Source organism: Diabrotica virgifera, chromosome 6, assembly GCF_917563875.1.
Source record: "Diabrotica virgifera virgifera chromosome 6, PGI_DIABVI_V3a".
In the NCBI taxonomy this organism is placed as follows: Eukaryota; Metazoa; Arthropoda; class Insecta; order Coleoptera; family Chrysomelidae; genus Diabrotica; species Diabrotica virgifera.
Window position 1 is genome coordinate 202,006,238 of NC_065448.1, and position 23,393 is coordinate 202,029,630.

The following is a 23,393-nucleotide window of genomic DNA, read 5'->3' on the forward strand; positions in this document are numbered from 1 at the left end:
CTAGGATCTTTTAAAGTTTCAGGAATTGCACTTTCAGTTTTATTATTATTTATGTATTCTTTACATATTTATCAATCAGTTTATACCGTTCTACACCGTCTTCTGATTTCCAGTCTCCATTATCTAATCTCAGTCGTTCCAAAGGGATTCTTCAACTCCCCTCTCCCTGTATTCTTTAAATAATACCTACATTATTATTATTGAATAAAATGATGCAACGTTAACGTATCATTGGATTTTTTTAGATCTTAAAGTCGACTTTACACTACATGATTTATCATGTGATTTGTCATATGATTTTTCCCATGACGAGCCGCATGACAATGCTGATGACAAAACGAGCCGTATTAACAATGCAAAATCATATGACAAATCACACAGTGTAAACATGTAAATTTCACTCCATGACCAAATCATATGACAAATCACATGATAAATCATGTAATGTAAAGTCGACGTTGTGATCTTTCTGTCAATTTAAATTAAATAAGTAGGTAAATTGGATTTTACATTTGCCAAAGAAACATTTTAAATTATTCTATCTTTTGTTGCTACGTGTCTTAATATGTAGAGACCATTTTATTTGACATGTGGTTAATTTTGAGGTTATGTTTATCAGTCCTTTCCAAAAAGAAAACAGACCATCATGTCACATATTTTTGGGGCTGAAGACTCCAGTTCTGATGAAAACGACAAATTTAAATTAGACAATGAATATGCAAAAAAGTACGATGTCTGGAGAAAGAAAGAAGAATTAAACAGACGTAAGTAATAATTATATCATTGCTTTAACTTCATAATATTTATGATTACATTAAACCAAATTATGTGAATTGTAAGTTTATAAAGAGGTAATGCAGAATCCATATAATATACAGTTTTCAGACTCGCGAGAGCTATGAGTCATCATCAATAATTATGGTGGTAAAAAATCTAGCTGCTACTCTACAACAGTGTCACTGGCACTGGACATAACATTTCTGTAAATAATAGGTGCACCTTCTTTATCAACTTTTCTCTTTTCAGTGGTCTCTGTTTCTTACTCTTTTTGCCATCTCATTCCTGTCCATCATGTTTTCTTCATTTTCACCTATCTCTCTCTCTCTCTCTAGTTCAATGCCAGACAGTCAGTCCATCTCCTCCTCAGTTTTCCTTTACCTCCACGGGGCCCATATAAAAATTTTTGGGGAGGGGGCAGACGTGAAGATGTTGCACATTAAGTTTTGTATACTTTGGATAGCCATATATAATTTAAAGCAGCACCCGAAAAGCCAGGGAGGCTTGTCTAGACTTCCCTTTCTTTTTACTTCCAATAGCTCTATCCTTCATCACACATAGCCCTCATTTCTAGGTCTGATGTGACCAAAATACTAGATGTACCAAAAAGATTACAAAAGTGGTTCTTAAGCTAGCACTCCACTTGCGATTTGTAGTCACGGCAACAAAAAAAGTCGCTGTTGCAAAAATCTAGAGGGTGCCCATCCACTGTGATTTTTAAGTCACTGAATTACATCAGTTTTGCCATAGATGACATCAAAACCATTTGTGTCATCGCTCTTCTCGCCAGATGTGTACATATATGTATCTTGTTCCGAAATTTGCAGAATTGCTGAATTTATCTGAACTCATATAACTGAAGTCATAGACATAATATGTATATTAATAATAGTATAAACCGTGCTAGTATATATTACATCTATGACTCAACTGTCACTTCCACTAATGAGAAGTTAATCAAACTTATTTAGTGTAAACCAATCTAAATCTTAAGTTTTAGTAATTATTAATACCAAATAATAAAATAAAGTGACGGCTGATAATGTGATTATACGAGATTAAGTCACCTTTTCTTGATAAAAAAATGAGAAGGGAATGAATTTACATCAAGTGCTTGCTAAGCCAAAAAAAAAACAAATAAGAACAAATTACATGTATGAAAATATAAGTAAATAAATTTAATTTTAACTTACCTTTCATTTTTGAAAGGTTAGTTAAATCTTTTGCCCAGAGTTCGGTCCAGTTTGGCATCACAAGAATACAAACTTCACCCCACATTTTTTCTCTAATATTTCTGGCGCAGTACTCTTTGAATTGTTTACTATAAAGTGCTGGTGTTTTCTCAACTTCTTTAATTAACTTCTCTGAATCAATAATACCTACCCAAATTGCCCCCAAACATTTGCATCTTCCTCGACTGACATTTTAAAAACATTGAAAATTAATTACTGTATACGACACACCAGGCTTCACATCTAAACAATCGCAAGTGGATGCATGTCTTTGCTTGTCCGTATGATTCATTTTATAGAGAGACTATCTCATTGCGGCAAAAATAGGACAGGTCGTGTTTTGTTTATCGCTAGTCACAAATGGATTGACTTGTATTTGAAACAATGTGTTTTATCTTTGTGACAAAACAATCGTGAGACTACAAATCACAAGTGGAGTGCTAGCCTTGGTGTTTCTGTATAAAAGGTCTCTATAACGGTATTTTCTTATTTATGTCGTTACTCAATTGATACACTGTTGTCTTCTTCTATTTATATACATTACACTATTTTATTTCCAGTTAAAACAAAATATGGTGAAGATGTTTTGGACGAAGAAGAAGAATCTTCTAGTTCATCTGATGATGAAGAAGGCATTGAAATAACAAAGAATGTTGAAAGGGATTTCTTCAAGACACTGGCTTGTCTGAAAAATAAGGATCCCAGTATATATAAAAAGGATGTAACGTTTTTTAGTAAGAAAGAGACTGATGTTAAAGTCAAGAAAAAGGAAAAAGATAAACCTATGTTTTTAAAGGACTATGAAAGAAATCTAATTCTAGAAAAGGGGGGAGTACTAAGTGACGAAGAAGATGAAAATGATAGACCCAGGTAATAATATTGATGATAATATTGATAATAATGCTAAATTATGTGGTCATCATGTGGTTATTATATTGACAATCAACGGATCACTGACCCCGATTGGAGTCATGAGTATCTAGCATAGGACCACTCTGTATCTGATCAGAGTCATGTGATGTGAATGTGTTAAACAGGTTTACACAATATTCTAGTATCCATACTTTTCTAATTTAAGTAGTACTGTTATAACATATCGTAGCTTCTTTTTATACTATTTTTCAAATCCCACAGCTTTATTAGTATTAAAAAAACGTAAACATTGTTGATCACTCTCCTACATTCACATTACTCAAAATATTTTTATTTTACCTGAGTTTTTACTTATAACATATCATTTTAATCTTTAACAACAATGACCAAGTTTATCACAAAAATAACTTTTTTAGAACCCCTACTTACAATGAAGAGCAAAACCACATTAAAGAGAGTTTTAAAAATGTAATGGAAGACAGTGACAACGAAAATGAGGAACATTGGGGAGGTTTGTTTAAACAAAGGGAAAAATCTAAAGCGGAGGTAACACAAGAGGAGGAAGATTATAAGCAATGGCTAGTTGGACAGAAAAAGAGTTTGGATGATGAAAAAATGGAGAAAGACTTGAAACCACTTAAAGAGTACTGGAATAAACCTGACCTAGAAGATGGAGAGAAGTTTTTAAGGGATTACATATTAAATAAAAAGTATTGTTTTCATCTAATTTTTTTTTGCTATAGATTTTCTAACCAGATATATTTTCAGGTATTTACAGACAGATGATGATAACTACGTACCCACCTATGATGAAATCATTCATGATTCAGATAAGGATTTGTCTAATGATGAAGAAAATATTGAAAAACAAGATGAATTTGAACATAAGTATAATTTTAGATATGAAGAACCTGATCAAGAATTTGTGAGTATCCAGTATTTAAAAACTAAATTTCAAAACTCAATTAAATATAATATTAACTGAAAATTAGTCTCCTAGAGGGAAGGAAAGTCTCCTGCTACCGATACTCAAAAAGGGAGACTCGAAAAATCCTGAAAATTATAGAGGCATTAGTCTGATGAACAGCACATTAAAATTGTTGACGGCAGTCATAAAAGATAAAATCGAGGAAAAAGCGAATATGGCAGATGAACAGCAAGGCTTCCAGAAGAACCGCAGCACAATAGATGCAATTTTTATTATCAGGCAAATAGTAGAAAAGTCTATTGAATATGGAAAACCAGCATACATGTGCTTTGTAGATTTAAAAAGTGCTTTTGACAGGGTGAGGCGAAATGATATCTTAAATTTATTACAAGCTGAACAAATAGATCACCAGATAATAAGGCTAATTAAGGAAATTAACAAGAACAACAACACCAGAGTTATAATGTCAACAGGAGAAACAGAACGCATAGAACTAAAGGGAGGAATCCGCCAAGTAGACTCGCTCAGCCCATTGTTATTCAATATGATGATGAATCAAATAATTCACGAAGTCAGAAAACGACATGGATACCACATGGGAGCGCATAAAATCACGATACTATGCTATGCCGATGATGCAGTACTAATTGCTGATAACGAGGATGACCTACAAAGGCAGCTTCACACTTTCAATCTCACAGCAAATAAATTTAATATGAGAATATCGGTAGAAAAAACTAAATGTATAGTGATAAGTAAAGAGCCGCGTAGATGCAAGTTAGAAATAGACGGCAAAATTGTAGAACAAGTAATGAAATTCAATTACCTAGGAGTAGAGATCACTAGTGACAGGAATATAAGAACAGAGACCACAACACAAGCGACAAAAGCGGCAAGAGTAAGTGGTTGCCTCCGAGAAACCATATGGAGAAACAAATATCTGACCATGGAAAGCAAAATAAAAGTATACAAGACAACAGTAAGACCTATCCTAACATATGCAGCGGAGACAAGGACCGATACAAGAAAGACGAAACAACAAATCAACAATATCGAAATGAAAGTATTAAGATCAATAGCGGGCATATCATTAAGAGACAGACAAAGCAACAGAAGTATACGAGAACGTTGCAAAATTCAAAATATTAACAGGTGGATAAAAACAAGAAAGAGAAACTGGAACGAACATGTAAATCGAATGGAACCAGATAGATTAGCGAACATCTGTAAAAACAACAAGCCATATAGCAGAAGACCCGTTGGAAGGCCGCCGAAAAGGTCGAAAGACAATGTACAGTCAACAACAACTGAAACAGAATAAGAGGCAGACAAACAGGAGTAATCCTAGTCGCGCGAAGAAGAAGAAAAAGAAGAACTGAAAATTAAATTTTAAATATATTTTTGTCCTATTGGCAACACTGCAATTTTTTGTTGTCAAAATTTATCTAAATCCATGAACCATCTGATGAGTAGTAGGTTGACAAGTACAGCAGGTGTTCTGATAGCGGTATACATATAGGCTACGAACCCAATTTACCAATGATACCTTGTGGGGATTAGATTTTTGTAAAGCTTCTTGAAGGCGATGATACCATTTTATGGGTACCAGCTTTTTACTGCAGATCTACCAACTTCAAGAACTACAATAACAGCAACCTTCGCAGATGACACTGCAATACTCGCCTCACATCATGATCCAGTAACTGCCTCAAGAAACTTACAAGCCAGCCTTAATAATATCCAAGCATGGTTAAAAAAATGGAAAATTCGAGTTAATGAGACCAAATCAACCCATGTTACCTTTACACTAAGAAGAGGTATATGTCCAGCAGTGTTATTAAATAATCAAATGATTACTCAGAAAAATGAAGTCAAATATTTAGGTTTACATCTTGACAGAAGATTAACATGGAGAACACATATATTTACAAAACGAAAACAATTGGGTCTCAAACTAAGACAACTTTACTGGCTTATTGGCAGAAAATCACAATTAAATCTCACAAATAAGCTCTTAATATATAAAGCCGTACTGAAGCCAATATGGACGTATGGAATTCAATTATGGGGTTCTGCTAGTAATTCAAACCTAGAAATCCAACAAAGTTCTTCAAATTATAGTCAGTGCTCCGTGGTATGTTTCGAACAACATAATAGAAAAAGACCTACAAGTTCAATCCGTAAAAACTGAAGTCACAAAATACAGTGAAAAATACAAAAACAAAACTAGGGCTCACTCTAATCACTTAGTGCGCGAACTGTTTAATGACAACGATGAAGTGCGTCGACTAAAGCGTTTTAAGCCTACAGACTTATTAAACAGATTTAAATAAAATTAATTAACATTTACCACTACATTATTAACTTTGTTTGTTAATTATATGTTAAAGGAAGCCTCTCACTGGAGAAAATTCCTACATGTCATTTGTTCTTCTGATAATTGTCATAAAATTTACTTATTGTTACGAGTGATAACAGATTGTAAATTAAATGGAGCTTAAAAAAAATACCATTTTATGGGTATATTGGCCATACTTACTTTATCTGAGTATGTAGCTCTCTCTGTATATCTAGGAAAGATATCTTGCTGCACCGTCATTGGATTTTTTTGAGAATATTTCGATCACCCACTTACACTATACATCATACAGTTTCATAAGAATAATAATAATAGTCTCATGTTTTATACCGCTAACGTGACTTTGCGATTATAGCAGGTTAGTCTACTATCTCAAGGTGCCTATGGTATACAAGGAAAGTAACAGGACCAGTGCTACTTTTCAACCACTTATTATTTCCCCTGGTTTTACCCAAGGTACTTATTTTATTCAGACTGAGTAGACCTGGGGCCTATAGACATTTTTAAAAATGTTTAGATGTCTAGGAAGTCAGACATCCTACCGCCTAAGCCATCCGGCCCGCAAGAAGAAAACACAAGAAACTGTTTCGTAAGAAACAGAAAATAATAACAGGAAAATAAAATAATCAACAGAAAATATTTTCGAAGGCACAGAAAATATTTTATTGGGTCTATTGAATAAAAATAGCTATTTGTATAACAAGGGAGGAAAGTGCTACTTTTCCTCCCGAGAATGAAGTTTACTGCCCGACGCGTAGCGGAGGGCAGTAATCATTCAAGGGAGGAAAAGGCACTTTACTCCCATGTTATACATATGGTTTTTCCACCTTCCTCAAATAACAAGTCATTTTTTCATTTTTACTTAATTTATTTATGTAACTAACCAACAAAATTTATTAGAACTAAAACTAACAAGTACGTACAATATAACTGTCAACTGTCAAATATAAGTCAAATTAATAATGTAAACATTGTTAAATCAAAATAACAATTTACTGTTTTTTACCATTCTGCAAAATACAGAGTGTTTTATAAATAAACGTTAAAATGTATAGAAACTTACGTAATAGAAAATAGATATTGTACAGGGCGTCAATAAGTTACATTTCATGAATGAAATACCATGACGTCACTTTTACTTTTCCTCCCTAGGGAGGAAAAATATTTTCCTCCCTAGGGAGGAAAAGTACAACTTTGCTCCCTACAATCAGGTCCGGAAAAGTATACTTTCGGTAGAGGTAGGTGGAAAAAAGTATTTGCGTTTACTTACAAGTATTTAAGTATTTACTTAATACTAATTGAATAAAGTCATGTCTTGAATGCTTTATTCAATTACTATTAAGTAAATACTTAACTATGAGGAAGTAAAAGCAAAGACTTCTTTTTATTCAATAGACCCATTGTCATATGCATAAGGCTTTATTGCACTTGATATGAAATTGGCGTTCACAAGAGTATGCTAGGAATAAAAGTGGACCCAAAACAGATCCTTTAGGTACCCCACCCAAAACTGTTATCTCAACAGTGCAAGAATAAGAATAAGTAATTAAACTCTTATGTAGTCAGAGTAAACCAACTTGGAAAGTATACTCAAGACTCTTTTTTCTTACAGTATGTCAGTACACGACAATTAGACTGAAATCATTAGACCGAAAGCAGTAGACCGAACTCATTGGACCGAAAAGCACTTTACCGAAACCTCACTAGACCGAACAGCATTAGACCGAAATGGTACATAAATTAAAAAAGATTGCAGTAAATTATGTTAAGATTTTGTATATCTGTCTTTTTGTTTATTGTGTTTTTTTTTGTTTTATTTTATATATAGACTGTGTACAGTAGTACAGTACTGTACTGTACAGTCTGATATGAAATAATTTTCATCCGTTAAACAAATTAGTGAAGGTAAAAATAAATTAAGGGTAGAGTGACGTTAACACCATTTTAACTACAGTCGAACCCGCTTATTAGAATACCGCTTAAAAGAATATCCCGGCTTAAGGAATAGAAATTGGAGGACCCGAAACAATTTTACCAGCCACCAATGATCGGTTATTAGAATATCCCGGTTATAGGAATACTTCTGCTTGGCACGAAGGCTATTCCAATAAGCGGGTTCGACTGTATTTCTAATAACCATCCAAATAACATTTAGTTGTAATTACATTTGTCTTATCTCTTTTACTGCGACAAATAAAAAGAAATTAAGGGTAAATTTTATTTGCCTCTAATTTGAATTTAATGATTATGACAACAAGCATTATGGATAAAGGGTGAAAGGAGGTTGGTGTTACCCTTGCTCAGAGTACAATTCTGTTTGAGCACCCTGTATTATGTATCTAATGCTTTTCGGTCTCCTACTGTTCGGTCTAGTGAGGTTTCTGTAAAGTGCTTTTCGGTCTAATGAGTTCAGTCTACTGCTTTCGGTCTAATGATTTCGGTCTCTTTACCTTAAACCCAGTATGTCATGTGTTCATAAATGATTGGTTCTATTAGTCATTCTATTAATAGGTTTATCGTACATTACTTTGTTCTTATTCTTTATTCGTTAGTTATTACAAATATTATGAAAGTATGCAACAAGCAAAGATAGATTCATCTTTTCTACTGTACTCTCAGAGTCTGGTTCAAAAGTATTATATTTATATTCAAGTTCTTACAACAATTAATCAATGTTTCTTTTCAGATAAAGAGATATCCAAGAACAATGGAAAATTCACTGAGAAAAACTGATGATAGAAGAAAATTAAAGAGACAAGAGGTAAAGGAAAGAAAGAAAATAGAAAAGGAAGAAAAGATGCAAGAAGTGAAGAAGATGCAAGAATTAAAGTTGAAAGAAATTGAAGAAAAATTAGAAAAGCTTAAAGAAATTACTGGAAATGAAAGTTTAGGTTTTGCAGTAAGTATCATTGTAAGAATCTATAGTATAATATTTACAATGTTTTATCCCCTCGTGTTTATAACATCTTTTTAATAATATTATGTGACTAATGGTACATTGATTATAAGGTTTATAGGCTGTGGTCTAAAATTACGTCTTTAATTTAAATTTTCAACACATTCTGATACCATTTTAAGGCTCATTATCATCCTTCAGTCCTGATTTGTCCATTGTTGGACATAGGCCTCTTCCAGATATTTTCATCTTCTTCTCTACTACATCTACTATCCAATTGGTCACAATTCTTTTGAGGTCATCGGCCATTGCGTTGCGAGTCTTCCCCGGCATCGCTTGTCTGCCCATGGTCTCCATCTTCTTAAGGCTCATCACATGCAAATTCAATGCTTAGTCCTTTCCTTATGTAAAGGCCTCAAATGTTATGAGGATATTGGCGCGGACCACATTTCATCTAATAAACACATTTTTTTTTCATTTTTAACCATATTTATTGTTACTCTCATTTTAATGTAATAGGTACAAAATTAAGTAAGACTAAACAATGCTTGTTTTTAATGGTTAAAGATTGAAACAGTCTGCACACAAATATGTACTACCAAACATTGTACGTAATAATCTGTTGATCAAACTTTTTTAATTCCTTGAAGTTAGAACCCAAACTTTTATAGAAGTGTACCAAGTTAGCGCTTTCCTTAAATTCCGTTATGAGATCCCGTTTTGGTATTGGACTGCAAATCTAATATATTTATTTTCAAATTGATGGTACAACATCCATATAAACTGCAAAGGTCACAGCGCCTCTTGATGAACAATGCAATAAGATATCGAGGAAGCAGCTGATCCTGCGTAAACACTTTTATTTATGTTCCCTCTCATGTTCTTAGCCATTCATTAATAACGTTTTGTGTTTTGAGAACAATTTCCGTAGTGGAAATTGAAGTGTTAAAGTAAAATTGTGGCTTATTCCCAATAAAAATAGTAAATATCATTATAGTTAATAAGTTGGCAATGACAGCTTGAAACAAATTATGCATTAATTACCAGAGAACGGCAGTTCTCGCTAGTGGCGCACACCCACACCCCCCCTACACGCGACACTTTAATAAATACACGAAATTTTCGATTTTCTAAATCTGACGGAATTGAAAATTGTACCAACTCCCATCTTAAAATTCAGCAAAAGACTCACCCATTCATATATCAACCATCCATTTTGGTCCAAGGGTGTGGATTTTACGGCCCTTTCTATTTAGGGCCTGTTTTTCGTTCTCGTCCCCAAAACTCCCAAAAACTTCGAAAATTTAAGACCAACCTTTGCGGCTTCTAATAGTACTGATCATTACCTTTCTAACGCATGTCTTAATTTTGAAAATCGGTTATACCATTCAAAAGTTACCAAGCTCAGAAATATGACTTAATTTCTATTTAAAAAAGGGAAAATGTTTGTGGATATGTATGTATGTATGTGGCTGGAAAAGTTAAACCGATCTGATTTTTTTCTGTGTTTAAAGAGGGGGGTCAGGGCCGATTCAGAACCGGTGTGATTTGTGACCTTTGACCACCCATAAGCCAGCTTGAGGACTTGGTAGGTACAAAACGGCATATTTTTTGAGGGTATATATCTTCGGTTCAAGAAGAAACAGGAGAACCGGAAATACACCAAATCAATAGTGCTGAGTTAGGCTTTCAAATGGTGTCTAAGCCGTCAGGATCAGACATACACACCACTCAGTATCGCTGAAAAACTGAAAAACTAAACATTGAACATTTTGGTTTTTCGACAATTACTCAAAATTTCAACCTACGAATTCCGTCAATAACTGAGCGTTTGTAGAAGGACTCTAGACGAATCTGACAGTGTATACCTCATATCCGGTAAAATCCGAATTTTTAAGTTATAGGCTTCATAAACATGATCAAATCTATTTCCTATGGGCAAAACGGTTTTTCAAGCACAATAATTCCTGTAAAAGCTTCAGTTATCATACTTGACCTTAGATGCATCAGATACTACTTGTCAATACGTTTCAAACTCATGTTTACTGATCAAAATCGGTTAAGCCCTTTAGAAGTTATTAAGCTACAAAAGTATAATAAAATTAACGATTATTCCCGAAATGGTTTATGTAGTTGTAGTGATTACGACGTTAAATTTGATCTGGCAACGGGCAATCCGAGTTCATTAACCGGCCATCCCAATAATTTTTTTCAATCTATTTCGAATAGAAAAAAATCTAGTGTACATTCGATAGACACTAGATCATTTGGGAGATAATGCGACAAAGGCGACCATTTATAAAGCTTAACGGGTAATCGAGAAAAATTGCATTTAACTTCATACACTTAATTTATAAAAAAATATCCGAAGAAGAACCTCATGGTTGAAGTACTTGCGAGATTGGTATGGTGTTGATACAAGAATGCTATTTAGGGTGGCAGTGAATAAAATTAAGATAGCTATGATGGTAACCAACTTTCTGAAAGGACATGGTACATGAAGAAGAAAGTCATCAGAAACAAAAGTATATTATTTTTTATTTGTTTTGTGAGTAGATACAAGAATAAAAAACCGCTAAACGCCGTAAAAATGAGTGGCGCATACAAAATTCCAGCTAGAAAAGATCTGATATGAATATTACGTGGCGCAAAAATGTATTTTCATTTTGATGCAAATAAAATTTTAGTTTTATTTTAAAAGATTTTTCCATAATATTTGCTAAATTTGAAGTAAACGCGCCACAAAAGAGTTTCAAAATTCAAACTGTATCAAAGTTACTCCTTTGTGGCGCGTTTTACTTCAAATTTAGCAAATATTATGGAAAAATCTTTTAATAAAACTAAAATTTTATTTTGCGTAAAAACGAAAATACATTTTCGCGCCACATAATATTCATATCAGATCTTTTGTAGCTGGAATATTGTATGCGCCACTCATTTTTACAGCTTTTAGCGGTTTTTTATTCTTGTAACTATTATACTTTAGCTTTGGTTGTTATGTTTTAATTGGCGATTTATATTCCATCTTCTCAAGAATTCAAGTAATAATAATTTCACAAGGAAAAAGTTTTCCTGTAGTTGGCTGTATACCATGTAATACAAAAAACAGTAAAATCCTTTATCAAAGGTGTATAAAGATAAGGATATAAACACCGAATAGCGATAAAGGTATTTATTGATAGAACCGACACTAGGGTAATTCTACCCCGGGAGTACTTCCGAACACTGACTAATTACTGATACGCGATTAGCTAAAGACTGATGTAGACTGATGAATGCTCTTTTTCTAGGCCAGATATCTTGGTTTTATAGAAGCTTAAATTGGGTCATTGGTGACACGATGCCCGCGTGATTTGTATATTTAATTAAGGTAAATAATTCTACTTTTGTCAGCACTTTCGTGTCATTTCCAAATTATATTGTTGATAATTGACCAATTTGGATCTAAACTAATAATCTACGTGTGTGAATATAAAAACAAATAAATTCGTGCAATCTACTGGGTGATATAATTATTCTGTTCAATATCGGATATGAATTCTGAATATTTGTTATTGGACAAAAGGTATATATTTAAAATCCCTAAAAAGGGCTACATCACAATCACATAACTAGTTTTCGACTGGTTTACCAGTCATCATCAGTGTTTACGTGAAATTTACCTGCTAACCACCAAGATATAATTTACCGAAAATATGTGGGTCAAAGCCCTGTACAAGTAATCCGTAAAGGAAACATCGATTTAAAATGCTAACTTAAGCATGGATGTGTAAGGTATTTTACTAATACGCCCTAGGTAACGTCTGAACTTTTGTTTTGACTTGTTTACATGGTGAAAGTAAGTCTTAGTTTCAACATGTAAACAAGTCAAAACAAAAGCTCAGATGTTACCTGGGGTGTATTAGTAAAATACCTTACACATCCATGCTTAAGTTAGCATTTTAAACCGATGTTTCGTTTACGGATTACTTGTACAGGGCCTTGACCCACATATTTTTGGTAAATTATATCTTGGTGATTAGCATGTAATGATGATGACTGGTAAACCAGTCGAAAACTAGTTATGTGATTGTGATGTAGCCCTTTTTAGGGATTATAAATATAAAGCTTTTATAAAGGATTTTACTGTTTTTTTAATAATAATTTCTTTTGTAGGATGCCGATATAGATGGCGATTTCGACCCTGAAGAACATGACAGGAAGATGCAAGTTCTTTTTAATGATGAATTTTATAATGCTCCTGAAGATGAACAAAAACCAGAATTTCCCGATCTCGATGAAGAATTAGAAATTGGTAATTATGTATATCATATCTTATAATATGTATGAGGATCTGGCAATTGAATTGCGAGACAGATTTTTTTAACGACACCTATATAAAAAGAAAAGGCGTGGTTTAAATCTATATATTCGACCTTGGGTAAAAATTTCTAGCAGCTGCAATAAAGTGTCGTTGTAATCGTCAAATAACAAAAGTGAAACAATTCGCGAAAAAAAATGTTGGATAAAAAAATGAAAAAGTGTGACTTTAAAATTTTTGTCAAAACGAGAAGTTCCCGTTAGAAAGCAATAAAACTATGCGGAAGATTTACGGGGATAATTGTCTATCCCGCCTCGGAGTCTTTAAGTGATACGAATGTTTTAAGGAGCGGAGGAAGGATGTTGAAGATGATGAGCTCCTTGAGCGGCCTTTCACTTCAAATAGTGACTTGAATGTTGAAAACGTGACAGAATTAGTTTAAAAAGACCACATATTAAGTATTAGAGCCATTATGAACATGTGCATATTAATAAAGAAACTGTGAGACACATTTTGCACGAGGAATATTTTTTGTTCTAACACCCTGGGATGTATTAAAAATGACTCTCATGAGAGTCTTCTCAAGGGTCATAACTTATGATATCAGCGCATGTTGTTCTGATCCGTTTTTACAGCTTCGCTCTACGGATCTGAGGCCTGGATATTGAAGCAATTAGAGATTAAGAAATTAAAAGCTTTTGGTGTTATCGTAGAAGTGTTATATCTAAGAATATCATGGGAAGTCAAGATTAGCAATATTGAAGTCCTTGATAGGGTTAACAAGAGGGAAGAAATTATACAGACAAATGGAGCAAAAAGATGGAACCTTAAGAAGAAGAGTGAGTGTGTGTGTGTGTGTGTGTGAGAGAGAGAGAGAGAGAGAGCGTTCTATATCGACAACCGCAATACGGTATGTCATTTACACTGTATACTGAAATTCAGTGATTGTTCAATAAGTAAAGTCAACATTTTTTTTTCAGAAAACTGGGAACGCTATAATGGAGACAATGAAAACGCCAATGATTATGGACCCCACTGTGAAGATGAAGACTTTAATGTAAGAACTTAACCATGTATTATTTGTTGATTTGCTAATCATATCATTTTAGATGGATTGTGATTTTGATCCGCAAACATCCAAATCAAATAACGATGATGAACAAGTGCAAGGCAGAAAAAAGCGTAAAAGGAAATCCAAATTTGCTGTTGCAGTTAGCAAACCAAAACCGAAGTATGATCCAAATGACAAGAAATTTGAGAAATACTTTGAAGAATATTACAAGCTCGACTGTGAAGATATTATTGGTGATACTCCATGTAGATTCAAATATAGACAAGTTGCACCAAACGATTTTGGATTAACAACAGAGGAAGTAAGAACATTTATTTAATTAATAATTTTCTGTGTTATCGTGTTTCTCATTTAGACTAATTACCTCGTTATAAACCGATCTCGTTATATCAGACAACAATAATATTGTGCATACTTATGAATATTTAGTTTTCTAAGATTTCTATTAACTTCCTAGAGTGAAGCCATTCGGAGCAATATTCGCTCCGTGTGTGGCCATGGTGGGGATACACGAAACTATGCCAGCGCCCGTAGCGGCGAAATATGACAACTTTGGCGAATAATGATTGAATAATAATTTTTTCAATAGATATTTCGCTTGCCTTATTATTGCCGTTTTGATTTTTATGTTTTATATTTGTATTTTCATACTGACTTTATTTCCTTCCCCGATCTGGTGGTATATTCCTATCATCATCTATTTCCATTTTGTGTTACACACACCATAAAATTCGATCCAGTTCAATAGATCCAGCTAATGTTAAAATCTGGTAATAATAATTCACACTGGCTAATTGCTTTCGATGTACCGAAACACGAATTATTGTTAACATCGACAACTAAACTATAACGAAAAAGTGAAGAAAAACCCTTAAAATTGATATTGTCTTCAGAGAACTTCCATATACATATATCCGATTTTTAATTTGACGTTTATTTGACACTCGAACTTATTTAAATTTTATCAAAAATTGTTTTTTTTATGTAATTATGCTTATTTACAATCTACATCATTAAAAGAGTATTAAGTAAATTTGTTCCATGTTTTTGGGCATGAAGAAGAGACTTCCAATGATGTCTCTCTCATCTTATTCTATTTATGTTAAAGTTTTAAAATAGGTCCTGAGGCCAGGGTCTATCTAGTCTCCTTGTGACAGGGCCATTATGGAATAATTCCCTTACTAACTCATTGTCATGGTGAATGGTACGCTCGTTTTGTGATTCCGAGGCTCGATGGATTTCTTCTCTGATGAAAGGTATATTTAAGTCTTCGTGAAGTGTTTGATTAGTTACATACCATGGTGCATCCACTATTGATCTTAGAACTTTAGACTGAAATCTTTGGATGATATTCAGTGATGTTGACTTTGCACAGCCCCAGAGGTGTAGTCCGTAGTACCAAATACAAGAATCTACAGGTCGAGCAAGTCTCGTAAATTTCACGATTGCGAGCCACGCTTCACGCAACCGTGTTTGCGTACTTGTGTTTCAAGTTGCGTGGTCGTACGGAGTTATATTTACCAAATTTAAATATAATCGTTTTCAAAATTAAATCAATATGTCAATATGGCTACTGGGTGTAAAAGATAAATCTTATTCTATCTGTTCTTAATGAGTTTTAGATAATTTTAGTTGTATTTCTTTGTAATTTTGTGTTGTACAAAGATTAATTTAACATTTTCTCTGGAAGTATTAATTTAGAAAGATAATATGCTTCATTGGTGTTGTGTTTTGAAGTGTGAAATGTGATAAAGTCAAGATTAAAGTTCACTTTTAAACTGAACTAAATAAGGTATCTGAGAGACAACAATGGTTAAATGCAATACAATGTACAGGTTTTACTAGCGAAATGAAAATTTTCCTGTCCTGTCTGCTGTAATCATTTTATATCTGGTAAGTTACAATTACAACAGTAACGATTTTTGAAGATGTTAACATTTTAATCTTATAGGAAAACCAGCCGACTTAATAGATAATAACAATCTCCAGATTGGGTTCCTTCAATAAATATGGTCTATAAACACAATGAAATAAGTTCCCCAAAATCTAAAATGGAGTGGTATCAAAGGAGAATTAAAGAGAAAAATATTCATATTGAAATTATTTATAAGGCACTGGACTGTCTTAAATTCTACAATAATACTAGGTGGGTAAATGATTTTAGACATTTTTCATTAAGAGTAGATTAAGATTAAGTAGATTTTCATTCAGTAGATTTAAGACTTGTTTACACGGGTAGAGTAATGATGCAAGTACTTGATAGAGTAGAGTAACTCTACCTGTAAAAATGCTCAGCACAGTAGAATAGCTGGTAGAGTGTATAGTTGGAGTTAAAGTAGAGTGACTAGCAACCTATGGCAAAGTAACTACTCTATGACCACCACTACTGCCAAAATGTCTACTCGGCTGCACACTCTACCCATGGAACACGCTCAATTATGGCAGAATAGAGTAGGTAGGAGAGTACATGGGGGCGCTGTCATTCTGGCTGGAATTGTGTTTTGTGTAAATAGTGAAAATGAAGTTCACCGAAGATGAAACTTTAAAACTTGTAGAGCTATAATACGGCGAATACCAGTGTTTATGGAATTTAGGTAGTGTATACTACAGAAATAAAAGTTTGCAGCAAGCTGCGGAGGATGAAATCGTCGAAAGAATGGCAAAGGGGGCTTTGGAGTAAACAAGCTTAAGCAAAAAATTAAGAATTTAAGGTGCACTTATAATCAAGAGTGTTTAAAAATACAAAAATCGGTTTCACTATACTAGCATCAGTACTATACTTGTACTCTCCTCACGTGAATGGTATCAAGCCATTTTTGGTAGAGTACTACCACTACTCTACTCTCCTCAAAACTCTACCCATGTAAACAAGTCTTTAGAAACAGTGGAAAATGAGGTAGCTAGTAGAGTAGTAGTAGAGTAAAATATACTGGTTTAGCAAATTGCAATGTTTTAAGGTAATACAGTAGCGATAAACAGGTAGCCAAAACGTGTTCCAAGATTGTCACTGTAATTTTGAATATTTTTTCGAGGCATTTGGCACACGTATTCGTAAAATAATAAAGAATGGCGGTACAGAGCCCAATTTGAAAAATATATTAATATGTGGAAATTACTCTGTAATTATACAATATTTAAAAAATGAGCCTGTACCGCCATTAAGAAGAACAAAAAAATACACTTTCTTCAAATAAACTTTTTTATCCGATACCTAGATTTTGTGTAATTTTGGAACTACTAATGAAATAAAAAATTTTAGTAGTTCCAAAATAACACAAAATCGGATAAAAAAGTTGTATTTGAAAAAAGTGTATTTTTTTGTTCTTCTTAATGGCGGTACAAGCTCGTTTTTTTTTATATTGTATTTAATTACAGAGTAATTTCCACATATTAATATATTTTTCAAATTGGGCTCTGTACCGCCATTCTTTATTATATTACGAATATGTGTGCCAAATATCTTGAAAAAATATTCAAAATTACAGCCGCAATCTTGGAACACATTTTCGCTACCTGTTGATCTATACTGTTTCCTCTTAAGATAGTTTTAATAGTTATTTATGATATAAGTATTAAATTTTAAGACGCGCATGTGAAAGTTAACTTGAAAAAATAATTTTATTAATGTTTTGACTTCCACATCAGATGTCATTGTCAAAATACAAAATATTCATTATTATTAGGTTTGTTCTAGCAAACGGTCAAACTAGTCAAAAACCATCAGCAAACAGTTGGTCAGTAAAAGAACATAATACAGTCACCAGTGCGACCCCCTCTACTCGCACTGGTCCACTATTCGCTGATGGTTTCAAACTGATGCTAGAACAAACCTATTATTATTATACATATCATTATCTGTAAATAATATTTCTTCTGATTGTTAATTGTAAAGGATAGAAAAATTACCATTTATTTTATTTTTTTTAGAATCAGCTGAGAGAAGTGGTCTACAAAAAAACCAGGAAGGAAACGGAATATGTGGCTACGAAAGGCAAAAGAAAGGTTTACAAAGCAAATGTGACACATTTTTTTGAAATATTTAGGAATATCAGTAAATTGCATTAAAAAAATGTATGAAAAGATTTTGTTCAATAAAAATGTTTATATTTATCAAGGATGTATTATTTGGTATGGCCACATATCGTCAGTGATGTAATAATACATCCTATCTGTTTTTTCATGAGTTTTGTAAGAGAGACTAAAAACTTGTCTTAGGGTCACCTCCTGTTTTCATATGATATTTTTTGACTTGTTTTGTAGTAAATTAAACTATCTATGAACTACAAAACAAGTCAAAACTTACATATGAACACAGGAGGTGACCTTAAAACATGTTTTTCCATCTCTCATACAAAACTCATGAAAAAACAGATAGGAGGTATTGTCACATCAGCAAGGATGTACAGTGATGAGTGCCCTAATAACCGGCAAAATATTAAGTTGTGAGATAAAAAGAAATGAAACTAGTCGAGCTGGGAAATTTAGCGAAATTAACCTTTAAATTTACGTTATATTGATCCCACCTTTACACATATCGGAGGAGTATGTCAACTAAAACTGTCACTGTGACAGTGGTAGTTTCCAAACTCGTCTGATACGTCTGAAGGTGGTACACAATCAATACAATCTAAATGTATAAGTTAATATCGCTAAATTTCCCAGCTCGACTAGTTTCATGTCTTTTTATCTCACTACTTAATACATCTTTTGTGCTATTTTGCCGGTTATTAGAGCGCTCATCACTGTATTTCTGGTATATCCAGGGAATGTCTACAAAATATATTTTGAATGTCCAGAGAACATTCGTGGACATTCATGGAATGTTCCAATAAGACATTCAGGTAATGTTTAAAATGCTGACACAGGATTTTCCTGGGATGTTCTCAAGGAACATGTTTTCGGGGATATTCCAGGAATTTTTCAATGTCTGTGTACCTTCTATGGACCTATATGGAATATTTTGGTGTTATTACCGCCGCACTCCACTTGCGATTTGTAATCAGGAAGATTGAACACATTGTTTCAAATACAAGTCAATCCATTTGTGACTAAATAATCATGGATTGACTTCTATTTGAAAGAATGTGTTCAATCTTCACAACTACAAATCGCAAGTGGAGTCCGGCGCTTAGGGCTACTTCCTCTTCGGTATTATGTATTATACTACAGAAATCAGGAACTTTCCTTCTAAATATATGTATGCATCTTGGCCATCAAACATATTCTTCCAAACATTTTTTTAAGGGGTCTTGTGGGTAAAAAAAGTGACTTTTTAAAAAAATTATATCTCGAAAACTAAAATTTATTTTTATTTATAATTGGAACATGTAAAAGTATAGTACTTAAGGTAGTCTCAAAAAAAGTTTCAGCCAAAAATATTCATTTTTGTAGAGTTTAAGTTTTTTTGCGTTGGCAGCATAACTAAGTCCAGTCTCATCTGAACTCAAAAAGTTTCTTGTAGTTTATACCTCTGGCTAGAATATGAACGAAGGAATTAAAAAAAAATGAAATTTGAAGATTTTACATAAGTTTAAACACATTTTTGACCCCAATTTTTCTCATTTTTAAAGTAGTTTTTTTTATAAAACAAAAATGACCTCATCTAATAAAAAATCCTTTGTTGATTCACTAGCCAGAGGTATAAACTACAAGAAACTTTGATTTCAGATGAGACTGGACTTGTTATGCTGCTCACGGCAAAAAAGGGCTGTTGTGGAAAAATTGCAGTCAACTCTACAAAAATGAATATTTTTGGCTGAAATTTTTTTGAGAGTACTATACTTTTACATGTTTCAATTATAAATAAAAATAATTTTTAGTTTCCAAGATATAATTTTTTAAAAAGTCACTTTTTTTACCTGCAAGCATTGATTATAAATATTCCTCTGCAAGACAACAACTTAACAAATTGTTGATTTCAAATTGTAACAGTTGTTTTGCAAAGTATGCTGCCCTCTTGTATTTTCTGTGTTATCTTCATCATACAATTACTTCATCTAAAAACTTTCTGCGATATATTCGCAACAACAAAAACAAACAAAACAAAAAAAAATAAAACAAAAGTTTAACCACCTTCACACCACAGAATCAAGCAATCAAGTTACACAAATTTTCAAACACCTCACCTGACACAGCGTCTCAAGTACGATTGCGCGAATTGGTAAATATAACTCTGCACGACCACGCAACTCGAAACACAAGTACGCAAACACGGTTGCGTGAAGCGTGGCTCGCAATCGTGAAATTTACGAGACTTGCTCGACCTGTAGATTCTTGTGTACCAAATAGGTTTGAGTATTGCTTTGTACAGAAGAATTTTGTTTTGGATGTTGAGTTTTGATCTGCGTCCAAGGAGCCAATACATTTGCCGAAATTTTAAGTCTAGTTGTCTTCTTTTAGCCTGTATATGTTTTTTCCAAGTAAGACGTTGGTCAAGATGGAGGCCAAGGTATTTAGCGTCTGTTACTGTTGGTATTCGTACATGTTCCATTCTTACAGGTGGGCATGTGTTGTGGCGGTTTGTAAACGTTATTTGAGATGATTTTGTTTTATTTACTTTTGTTCGCCATTTTGTGTACCATTCACTGAGTATGTCCAGATGGTGTTGCAGGTCTTGTGAGGCTTGTATGTGATCTTCATTTACCGCTAATATTGCTACGTCATCAGCAAAGGAAGCGATCGTAGTATTATGAGACTCTGGTATATCGGCTGTGTAGAGTGAGAAAAGCAGCGGCCCGAGAACACTACTTTGCGGAACTCCGGAGTTAATAGGACAGAAGCTGGATTGTTGGTCTTTAAATTTTACTGAGAAATATTTATTTGATAAGTAGGATTTGATTAGGAGGAAATACTTACTACACCGAGAGAAAAAAATTCTTGACATAAAGAAACTTTATTAATATTTAAGAAAGATCGACTTGGCATATTGCCTAAGAAATATATCTTTGTATATAAGATATAATTTTCTAAAATATTTCAAATAAATTCTACTATAGCCAAAGAAATATATCTTAAACATGAATGAACTATCACTTTCTGGCAAACTTCAAACCCATTTATCAGAAAGAAATTACACTTGATGTTAATTAATTTTATTAGTCATAAAAATATGTTTTCTACTCATTAGAAAACTGTTCTTTCTGAGCAATAATATTTCTTAGTAAGGAATATTATTATTTTACTATTAATAATTTATTTATTTAATGTTAAGAAATATATTTCGCAGAGATAAACGTATATTTAGAGTTAAGTTAATATTTCTTGAAAATAAAGTGATATTACATACGGCGAAATAAATCATTGTGTTAAGGTAAAATCATTATTTATTAATAAAACAAGATATAAAACATTATTACATACAAATATTTTCTCCACCCTTAAACCACTGGCTTCTACACAACAATAAAAGGATGGAGAGGCAAATCCAACTTCCTCAAATGTTCCTTCTTTTGTTAATAGCACTTTGTATATCAGCAATTCACTAAAACAAAATCGTTATGTAGAAAGAGTAAACTTACTTTAATAAAAATTTTTTTATAAAGATATAGATATTTATTTTGACAAATTTAGGAAATACAAAAAAAACAAATACACGGCCCCAAGTAAGAACTATTAATACTAATAATAATCAATCATATTTAGTTCAAACATATGGCATTATTTAACCTACATCTATTTGTTTATTTTTTTCTTTTTGTTAATGAAATATTAATTATTTATCTGTATAATATTAAGTCACACAATAAACATTGTTAGCTAAAACAAGAGGGAAAATACAACCAATGTAAAGCATTGAAGCAGACATAATAATATGTAATTTTCTTAATTTTTATAATCTAAAAGAGACAGCATACCTAATCATTAAGAAATTTTATTACGGGAAAGTATTATTAGTTTACATCTAAGTCATCTAATACATATTAACTAATTCACGGTTTTCGGCAATAACATTTCTTAACCATAAACATATATTTCTTTTAGACTAACTGATTTCTTTATCTCAAATAAATTAACAGAAAAAATCCTCAGCGTTGCACCCGCCATGTTTGATATAGTATATTGTATATTTTTATAGAAGACGATACATTCAAGAAACCTATTATAGTTGATACATAAGTATACACATTTTTAAAAAGGTACTTACATGTATGAAGTTCTGGAAGGTCACGCAGTTGGTTAATAACTCCTTTCTTAATATTGTTCTGAAGCTATATATTATATCATTCTGTCCCAGCTTTAAATTGTGGCATATTTCCCAGTTAGAATAATAAGCTCCTTTATTTCAGAGTCGTCCATCATTATAAGGTACCTAAAAAGCATATAAAGATACTATTATATTTCTTTTTTAACCATTCGGATACGCAACAATATTATTATTACATCTTAAATTACTCAATTTACTTTTATTTAATACCTATATATGTACGTACCTTCAAAATATCCGTTAATTTTTAAAGTACACCAATAAATCCAACATCCATCTATATGAACATGAACATATCACGCCATCTTGACAAACACTGACGACTAAATCATAAATAGTAAATCTGCGCAATTCTTTTGTGGAAGAAAATCTCTTTGCAAGTAACATTTTGGCATTAATGACAAAGTTTTTATTTTATAACCTCAGTTACTACAGAGGGTATTTCTGAAGAATTATTTCTTGTGGTTTAAAATATTTATTTAATTGCAAGAAAATTTCTTGTTCACAAATATAAATATGCATTAACTTAACATTATATTTCTTATACTGCAAAATATTTGTAGTTTTCAATTTAAGAAATAAAAACTTTAGGATAAGAAAATTAAATGTAGCCATTAATGCATTTCTTAGTATTGAATAAATTATCTGTAAGAAATTATTGAGTTGTGTTTAAAAAACTCGTTTCTTTATATGTGAACCGGTATGTTTAAGTTAATAGGATATGTTAACTTTTAAGAAATATTGCTCAAAGAA

General features: G+C 32.7%; 1 protein-coding gene and 1 long non-coding RNA gene across 2 annotated transcripts in view; both read left to right on the plus strand.

Annotated features, from left to right (window-relative positions):
* The first annotated feature begins 288 nt into the window (after positions 1-288).
* LOC126886671 (protein KRI1 homolog) overlaps positions 289-23,393 on the plus strand; it is a 32,067-nt gene continuing 8,962 nt past the window's right edge. Inside the window, exons 1-8 of the mRNA XM_050653657.1 lie at positions 289-764; positions 2,570-2,879; positions 3,299-3,592; positions 3,651-3,807; positions 8,856-9,068; positions 13,221-13,359; positions 14,346-14,422; positions 14,475-14,738. Coding sequence (XP_050509614.1) covers positions 647-764; positions 2,570-2,879; positions 3,299-3,592; positions 3,651-3,807; positions 8,856-9,068; positions 13,221-13,359; positions 14,346-14,422; positions 14,475-14,738 — 1,572 coding nt within the window. The 5' untranslated portion in view covers positions 289-646. The remainder of the gene's footprint in view (positions 765-2,569; positions 2,880-3,298; positions 3,593-3,650; positions 3,808-8,855; positions 9,069-13,220; positions 13,360-14,345; positions 14,423-14,474; positions 14,739-23,393) is intronic.
* On the plus strand, positions 14,745-18,547 carry LOC126886678 (uncharacterized). Its single transcript, XR_007698751.1, has 3 exons — positions 14,745-16,330; positions 16,389-16,583; positions 18,365-18,547. It is a non-coding gene; the product is annotated as an uncharacterized LOC126886678 (long non-coding RNA).